At 35.1% G+C, this 10,059-nt stretch overlaps 1 protein-coding gene across 1 annotated transcript; it reads right to left on the bottom strand.

Moving 5' to 3' along the window:
• Positions 1-411: 411 nt before the first annotated feature.
• On the bottom strand, positions 412-1,925 carry LOC108461417 (16.6 kDa heat shock protein-like). The gene is made up of 2 exons (XM_017761262.2): positions 1,640-1,925; positions 412-849 (listed from the first exon to the last, which is right to left on the bottom strand). Exons 1-2 carry the CDS (start codon positions 1,722-1,724, stop codon positions 500-502), a joined length of 435 nt encoding a protein of 144 aa, XP_017616751.1. The 5' UTR covers positions 1,725-1,925; the 3' UTR covers positions 412-499.
• Between the last annotated feature and the right edge of the window lie 8,134 nt (positions 1,926-10,059).

Genomic DNA, 10,059 nt, shown 5'->3' with positions numbered 1-10,059 from the left:
CAGTATGAATTAATTGAACCGAATTAAAAATTGATTCAACTAATTATTAAACCAATTTTAATATATTGTTTTTATTTTTATAAAAGAATTAATAATTTATTTAATGGAATTTTAATATATGGCTCGGAGCCTCGGTTTTTATTTCTTGGGGCCTGAAAAATATCAATTGTTATATAGTATAGCTTCCCTTTAATCCAAGTGAATTCGGTTCAAATTTGTAAATATCTTTCAAAACACAGTTCATATGAACAAAACGAATAATTCGATTCTTTGATAAATCTTTTTACAAACCATGAAAACAAATGTTAAAACTTTCTTTTACCTAAATATAAATATAAATGCATATATATATATATATATATATATATATATATATATATTTCCAATATCAAAGATCATAATCAATATGCGTTACATAAATATACTACGTCCTGGATTGCATGGGAAAATATTGCTTAACAATCTTTACTTGTAGAAATTACACAGTAAATTAAATTACTTAGCTCCCAAGATGAGAACATTGGCAATATTTGGTTACATAAACTCCGACAGCAACTGCCGACGAAACTGCTGCAATGATTTCCATGGCCAACCTTTTATTCCAATTCATTGTTGAAGCTTTAACATCCACACCTGCAGCTGCCGCTGTGCTTCGCTTTGGCATTATCACGTAAAGAATGCCATTGAAGAACTTTGCTTGTATTTGGTTTGCTTCTATTTCGTTTGAAACATTAAATTCTCTCCGGAATCGGTTTCTTTTTTTTCCGTCAGAGTCCGATTCACGTTCTCCACTGATCACTAGGTTCCCAGAACTGCTCAGTTGAACTCGCAATTGCTGCCTTTTGAATCCTGCAATTTCCAATCTCTTCTTTAAAATCTGTTTATTATCTAAATGTGTCTTTTCCATATTCTTCTTTAATTTTGATAGCAGTATAGATGGAATATTGAAATCTTTTGCATCTATTTTAATATAAAATATAAAATTAAACAATTTGATACATTGGTGGGAAAGAATTCTAACTTCACAAATGGAATTAAGATCTTATTACTTCTCATTTATTTATTTATTTATAAATTAGAATACTTATCAAAATCTCAATTTCAGTTAAAAATTTTCACCACTTATATATTATATTGAAATAAAAATAAAAACAAATTCAAATATCAAATATTCATTTACACCCATCATAATACACTTTAAATAGTAAATTTAACATTGAATAGGAAATAACCATATTCCGATATTTGATTTGTTAATAACCACTTAATATCGATTAAATCAGTTATGATCTCAATTAAATTGATTAGCTATCAATTATTAAAGTTCATAATTGATCTACTTAGTGAAGTAGGTGTGGATTAATTAGTTATAATCTCAATTATATCAGATTGCTATTGATTATTAAAATTTAATACATATAAATTTTTATTTAATTTAAATATATTTATACTATAATACATAAAAATAGTGGTTAATTAACTTAAACAATCGAATTGACTTACGTTAAGTTAGTTCAAAAGTTGATCAGACGATTCAATTAATATTAAAGGTTATCGATTAAGGTAATTATATTTAAAAAACATAAACAAATGAGACAGGCAAATGGTTGATTTAAATATATATATACACACACTTTACCTGGAAGATGTATCTCAAGGGTGTCACTATTTGGCTCTCTTTTCCATTTGCAGAAAGGCTCAAAATCTTCATAAGTGAATTCCATGAGAGGCTGCAACCTTTTTTTTTTCTTTTTTTCTTTTAAATTCTCTTTTAGGCTTATTTAGATGGTAATAAGGTTGAAATTAATACTGTATATATAGTTTTTCTGTTACATTTAATGAGCTAAGAATTCTTTGAGAAAGCTGATATAGGGTTTTCCTTTAACCTTTCCAACAATAATTCCTTAATTGCTTTTGGAAGATTTGGGTTTCCTTTTGTTTTCAATCAGGGTTTTCCATTTTATTCTATAGATGGAAATTATTTATTTTCTATTCTTTACTTTTCTTAACCCTTTAGGATCAAATATTCTTTTTCATTTAATATAAAGGCTATAGCTTAGATCTTGAGGTTACCATTCCACACTCAAATTTATTAGATATTATATTTAAGAGTAGTTGAATGAATTATTTGAGTTTAGTTTCGATTCAATAACTTTAAAAACAAAATAAATTTAGAGATACGTGTGAAATCGAATTCATCGAAACAAAACTATCAATTCGATTCAGCTTTTAATTTTTATTTCTCAATCATATATTTTTTCAATCTATTTATTGATTTGGAATGTTTTGAAAAATGTTATTTAGGTTTAAGTGTGTTTAGATATAAAAAAAAGTATATATAAATCTTGATTCGATTTTAATTTCATACATGACTTTGATTTGGTGCAATTTTATATTTGGAACTTTGATTGTTGTTCAAATGTACATGTGAAACTTTAATTTTGATTTAATTGTACACATTTAAAGGAATAAATATATCAATATATTTTTAGACTAGATATAAATAATTATTTGTATTGCAATATGTATACTTAAAATGGTATTATATTGATAATTGTGTTAGCAATTTAAAAAATGAATTAAATTAGTATTTCATGTATAAAATTGCATAAAATCAAAGTTCATATATAACATTACACATTGAACCAAAATTCATGTGTAGTTTTGAGATTTATCCCAAAAATATATAATTTTACTTACTTTGATTAAATGAGGAGTTATTGGTTTAGTTCCAGTTAAAACAAAATGTTGCTACCTAAAGTTGTTGTTCATTGAAAAACACAACAGTTAATGGAAGTGCTTGACTGCAGTAGTCATTACGGCATGGCATTGCGATAAATTGTGCAAACAAAAACATAAAGAACACCAATGTTTATTTGTGCACTTCAATTTCCTATGTCTACAAAGCCTAGTTGAGTGAGTAATTCTACTATCTTGAATTCATACAGGAGAATCATTTTATCACTTCCCAATAAGTATAGAGATCTTACTTTTATACTTCAAAAAAAAAAAACATTTACCTCTAAATCTTACTTGGAATTTAGGCATAAACACTAAAGATTTACAATTTAGTTTGCACTCTTACACAAAACAGGTCCTCAATGATGGAAGCAGCCAACAAAAATATCAAGAAAATTGTGGGGAAAATGACCGAAACTTACAGAGATTGGCATGAGAAGTTACCATTTGCTCTCTATGCTTATCGAACATCTGTCAAAACTTCTACTGGGGCAACACCTTTCTAATTGGTCTATAGAGGAAACCAGAAGCCAAAGTAGCCAAAGCATCTGCCATCTGGTTTTCATCACGAGGGAGATAATTGAAAGTAATATCATCAAACTCTTTAACTAACCCCAACACTAGCCCTCTGTAATTGATTAATTTGGAATCTCTTGTCTCGCATTCACCTCAAAGTTGGTAAATTACCAATGCAGAATTTCCATATACTTCCAATGATTTGATCCTGCGCTCTATAGCTGCTCTGAGCCCCATGATACATGCTTCATATTCTGCCATATTATTCGTACAATCAAAATCCAATTTACATGTGAATGGATAATGATCTCCACCTGGGGATACTAGAATTGCCCTAACTCCATTACCCACAGCATTTGAGGCTCCGTCAAAATTCAATTTCCAACAGTGACTTTTTGTATTGTCCTCCTCAACAGCTGCCACATGCACTATTCCTTCATTGGGGAAGTCAAATTCAAGGGTTCATAATCTTCTAGAGCACGGCTGGCCAGAAAATCTGCTATTGCGCTTCCCTTTACAGCTTTTTGACTCTTGTAGATTATATCAAATTTAGAAAGTAAAATTTGCCACCTAGCCATCCTTCCATTCAAGGCATTTGACTCCATCATATACTTTAAAGGATCCAACTTTGAGATTAGCCAGGTTGTATGATACAAAATATATTGCCTCAATCTTCGTGCTGTCCAAACCAAAGTGCAACACAATTTTTCAATTGGCAAATATCTCAACTCACACTCAGTGAATTTCTTACTGAGGTAATATATTGCCTTTTCCTTTCTTCCTGATTTATCATGTTGACCAAGTACGCATCCCATTGAATTACCAAACACAGTTAAATACAATATCAATAGCTTGTTTGAACTTGGGGGTGATAACACTAGAGGACTTGATAAATATTCTTTAACTTTATCAAAAGCCTTTTGACATTCATCATCCCATTCCCCTGGGTTATGCTTTTTAAGTATACGGAATATAGGGTCACACTTCTCTGTTAATTGAGAAATAAACCGCGCAATGTAATTTAGTCTTCCGAGGAAACCTCGAACTTCTTTTTGGGTACGTGGTGGAGACAACTCCTGTATAGCCCGGACTTTGTCTGAATCAGTTTCAATTCCCTTCTCACTGACCCCAAAGCCCAATAGCTTTCCAGATCTAGCCCCAAAAGTACATTTTGTGGGATTAAGCTTTAACTGAAACTTTCTCAATCTCATGAACAACTTTCTCAATACTTTGATATGCTCCTTTTCAGTTTGAGATTTGGCTATCATATCGTCAACATATACTTCAATCTCCTTGTGTATCATATCATGGAATAAAGTCACCATGGCTCTCTGATACGTCGCTCCAGTATTCTTCAATCCAAATGGCATCACCTTGTAACAGAACGTGCCCCACAAGGTTATGAAGGTAGTCTTTCCCATGTCTTCAGGATGCATCTTGATCTGATTATACCCTGAGAAGCCATCCATGAAGGAAAACAATGAGTAACCAGCCATATTATCCACTACTGTATCAATGTGAGGCAAGAGGAAGTTGTCCTTTGGGCTTGCCTTATTTAGATCTCTATAATCCACACACATTTGCACATTGCCGTCTTTCTTGGGAAAAGGCACAACATTAGCTACCCATTCTGAGTACTTGATCACCTGGAGGAATCCCGCATCAAACTACTTTTTGACTTCCTCATTGATCTTTAAGACAATATCTGGCCTCATTCGTCGAAGTTTCTGCTGTACTGGCTTACAATCTTCTCTTATGGGAAGGTAATGTACGGCAATATCAGGACTTAAACCGTGCATATCCTAGTATGACCATGCAAAAAGTCTTTGAATTCCTGAAGTAACCCAACAAGGTCTCGCTTTATTTCTTCAGCTATGCATGTTCCAATTTTTACAACTTTCCCCTCTTCCAAAGTCACCATGTCTATGGTTTCTTTATAAGGCAAAATTTGCTTTTCCTCGTGTTCTGACATCCTTAACAAGTCTGGAGATAAATCACAATCTCTATCATCTTCAAAGTCCTGAGATCCCTCTAAACACATGTCTCGCTCAAATAGTGATCTGAGTCAGTAACAGCGTCGCTCATGACATTGATATCTAGGGACCTATTATAGGTACAAAAATATACAAAGAATGAATGAATTTGGTAATTATTGCTTTGTATGATATGTTTATGAATAAAAGAATAATTGAAAAAAGAATCAAGATAATTATTTAGATAGAAAGAATAACACAATTGCTTATGAAAAGAATAACATTTACTCAAAATGATAGCAAAAAATGTACTTCATTGAAATAATGATGTTTGAACATGAGCTTATTTCACAAAGAAATCTTTATTGTTTCTAGGCTTAAAACAACAAGTTTGTTTCGAACATTACTCTGAATAAGCTCTAAAGACTACAGAAAGATCTTCTACAGTCCAATTGTTTAGAACACTCCCAGGCTCATATGGACGAATATTTGACGAAATCCTCTCTTCAATTGTCTCTTCAAATATGGCATTGATGTACACATCTCCCAATGCTTCTTCCATGCTTTCTTTCTCCAACATCCCTCGTTCAGGATAAATAATGCCTCCTGATACAAAAGACTTGGAGATATGAGAAATTATCATGGGCTCCCACTTGATTTCCCCACCACTCATTCGTACTCTTCTTCTTTCTTGCCTTTTTTCTAGTTCCTTTTTTTTGTCTTGCATCTGGCTTGAACACCAAACCAAAGCAATCCTGTTTGTCCTTTAACATTGGAACTACAATCCTTCCTTGAAGACATCTTCCAAGTCCCTTTCCTGGTACAGCTCCCCGGCCTACCATCAACTGTAAACCCATCATCGTAGTTTTGGACATTTTTGGCTCCAAAATTCTACTTCCCTCAGTGATGAATGTTGCATTCACAAACTCCAAAGACTAAAAAGAACACTCAATGGCTTCCTCATCTGTCTCTACATATGGCGCATCACTGCTTACGGTTGCAATAATATCTTCTTCAGCATTTATTGTTACCAACCGCCCTTCTGACACCAGCTTCAGCTTTTGATGTAATGATGAAGGTACTGCCCCTACCGAGTGTATCCAAGGTCTTCCCAACAAGCAGTTGTAAGAGGGCTTAATATCCATTACTAGAAAATCTACCTCATACGTGGTTGGGCCAATTAACAAGGGTACCTCTATTCTCCCCACGACTCTCCTCTCTGTGCCATCAAAGGCTCGTACTATGCTCTGACATCCTTTTATGTGAGAACTATCGACAAGTAACTTGTTTAGTGTGGACAAAGGCAACACATTCAATGCTGAACCATTATCTACCAATACCCCTGGCAACGTGTACCCTTTACACCTGGTAGTTATATGCAAAGCTTTGGTAGACCCCATCCCTCCTGGTGGAATCTCATCATCATTGAAAAAGATGAAATTGTCTGCACTTATGTTGTTAACCAACTGATCCAACTTATTGACGGAAATATCGTTGGTTACATATGTCTCGTTTAGCACCTTCATCAATGCACTCCGATGCACCTCTGAACTCAGGAGTAAAGCCAATATAGATATACGGGCAGGCTGTTTACGCAACTATTCCACCACACTGTACTCGCTATGTTTCAGAAATTTCAGGAATTCCTTAGCTTCTTCTTCTTTCACTGGTTCATTAATAGGCACATCAAGTTTAACTGCTTTTCCTTTCTTTTGCTCGACCAGCACATCTCTTTCTTTCACCGGTTCTATTCGGGTATCATATCGTCTTCCACTGCGTGTGTGAGAGCCTATATTTTAATCCTCCTTTAACGGGCTAGCTGAACTCTCCTTTCCCGGGATTGTCACATTACAGTCATAGTTCCAAGGGACTTGTTTACTATCCTTGTAAGAAAAAACTGTTGGCTTCTGAATTATAATCTTTGGCGTCATTTGAACTCCTGCTTCATTCTTAGGACGCGAGATAATGACCACAGGATAATTAACTTTTGGACTTGATGTGGATTCTGACGCACATATATACTCCTCCTCATTGACTTCTTCATAAAACTCCATTTCCTTGCTGTCCATCAGGCCCTGAATAACAACTCTGAATCCTTCACATTCCTGAATTCTGTGTCCCTCTTTATGATGGAACTCACAATAATTCTCCATCCCATTATCACTTCCTTCTGCATTTGAAGTAACTAATCCCTTTCTTGCCATCTCTTTTCAAACTCGTCTCAAAGGAGTTTTTACTTCCGAAACATCCCTCTTGGTCCTTTTTCCAATACCTCCATCTATTGCATTTACCCCGCTATCAGTATGATTAAGCAGTGGATTTTCAGTACTGGGCACATTATCAAATTTCACAATACCCATCTGGATAAATCTTTCAACCAGCTTCTTAAAAGTGGTACAATTTTCTATCGAATGGCCCACAATTCTTGCATGATACTCATATTGAGCATTAGCATCGTACCATTTAGGGAACGGAGGCTGCAATGGCTTTAAGTAAAAAGGTGCCTCCACATGTGCATCGAACAAATTTTGATATAATTCTTTATATGTCATAGGAATTGGTGTAAATTGAATCTTCTCATTATTCTGCCTGGTTCCTAACTCTTGCCGTGATAAACCCTGACCGGCAGCTGTCGCCTTTGGTTGACTTATGGTAATAGACTTTGAATATCCCACGTTTGCATTATTTACCTCATTCTCCTTCTTCCGTGGCACAGACTTTTTAGCACTTTCTCTTACGTCTATCCTTCCATTTCTTATGGCATTTTCAATCATTTCTCCTGTCATGACCACATCCGCAAAGCTTCTCGTGGCACATCCTAGCATATGGGTTATAAACGGGGCCTTTAAAGTGTTAATGAAGAGTATCGTAGTTTCTTTCTCTAAGAGCGATGGCTGAACTTGAATGGTCATTTCCCTCTACCTCTGCACATACAGCTTAAAACTTTCATTTGGTTTCTTCTCCATATTCTGCAGAGTAATTCTATCGGGAGTTATATCTGTCACATGGCTGTATTGCTTCATAAACGCCTGTGCTAAATCTCTCCATGAACTAATTCTGTTTCAACTCAATTGATTGTACCATTTAGCAGCTACCCCTACCAAGTTGTCTTGGAAGCAATGAATCAACAATTGATCATTATGAACATACCCTGTCATCCTTCTGTAAAACATAGTGATATGAGCCTCAGGACAACTCGTTCCATTGTATTTCTCAAATTCTGGCATCCTAAACTTGTATGGCAGTACTAAGTCCAGGTCCAAACTTAGATCTTTTGCATCAATTCCCAAGTGTCTATCAACACCTTCCATTGCTCTGACCTTTTCCTCCAGCCATTTACACCATTCCTTTAACTACTTTTGTGACTCTGCCTTTGCTCTTATCTCTTTCGCGACCTCATCCAAATTAGGGACCATTGGATTATTTGAGTTGTTACCAGGATTATAACCTGAACCAGCTTGAAAATTCATTGGTACTGAAACCTCGGCCTGAAACTGCTGAGGCCTGATCGTAACAGATGGCTTCTGCAAATTAATCTTAGGTTGTGTCTGTACATGTATAGCAGTGAAGCCAGGAGGATATTGAGGGTCTTCATTATTTTCTCCCATATTATCCATAGGACCTTTTCCCTTATCCACTCTTCCCATCAGCAATTGGGACAATTGACTTATAATTTCTCTTTGGGACTCTATCATTGTTCTTTCATCTCTTGCTGAATCTTAACCAACTGTTCTTGCATCTGTAACTGCATTTACTCTTGCATATCTTTTTCCATTTGCTCTAACTTTTCAGTCTTTTGTCTATTGACTTAGTCTTTTTCCTTGTACCGTAGGGATGCGTATTTGGTGTGTTTTTGTTAGTTTCCAGATTACTGAAATAATTTTTAATTAATTAGAATCTTATTATAATATTTAATGCATATGATGTAATGTAATGCAAATGCATGAATGCAAAGGAGGCATCAATTCTGATTCAATTCCTTTTAGAAAACTTTACTAGAAAATAAAATTCTTTACATAAAACTGAGTTACAAATATGACTTCGCCCTAACACTCAGGGCCTTAATCTTCCTAAGCAATGAAGGTAGTTCTTGTCCCCTATCTAACTCCAGCTCATACTTCACACTTAATACGTCTGCTTGTACTGCTAAAGACTGCAAGTAGTCAGCTACTTCTCAGATTTGTGTTACGGCTTCTCCCATGATATAATCCCTGTTTCTTACTTGGTCTTGAGAGTGATGAAGTTGATTCTTCCATTGTTCCCCATTTTCCTCCAAGAACCCAATCCTCATTTCACAACTTTGTAATGCTGCCTCTAACTCTTCTATTTTCCCTTTCATTTCCTCGATCTTACTTAAGCTTGCTTTCAACTCAGTCACAGAATTGCGATTCCAGTATAAACACAGAGATCTCTCAAGTTCCACTACTCTGGCTCTTAATTCATCTTTTTCATTCTTACTCTCTAACAGACTTCTTTCCAAGGCTTCATTCCGAGCTTGAGCCTCCTGGTACCTCTTTTCCCATTGATCTTCCTTATCCCTTTCTTCTAGAACCTCTTGGCGCCATTGTTCCAAAGTCTTTCTTAGCCCAACAGTCCTCATTGATAAGCACAGCTTCTTATAATCTATTTTCAAGCCTTCCAAATCTTCCTCAACTTCACCCTTCCTTTTCTGTAGCTTTTCTGCCTCTGACCTTTGAATCTCCACTTCTAACTTCAAGTGCCTCTTTTCTTCTTCCAACTGCTCGATCTTCCTCCCAAACTCAGAACTCTTCTTCTCAAAATCTTACTTTATAATTTCCAACTCCGACGGGGCAATTTGTAACTGTTCTTC

Source organism: Gossypium arboreum, chromosome 13, assembly GCF_025698485.1.
Source record: "Gossypium arboreum isolate Shixiya-1 chromosome 13, ASM2569848v2, whole genome shotgun sequence".
Classification (NCBI taxonomy): Eukaryota; Viridiplantae; Streptophyta; class Magnoliopsida; order Malvales; family Malvaceae; genus Gossypium; species Gossypium arboreum.
Note: the sequence above shows the minus strand (reverse complement) of the source record. Positions and strands in the feature narration are given on the sequence as shown.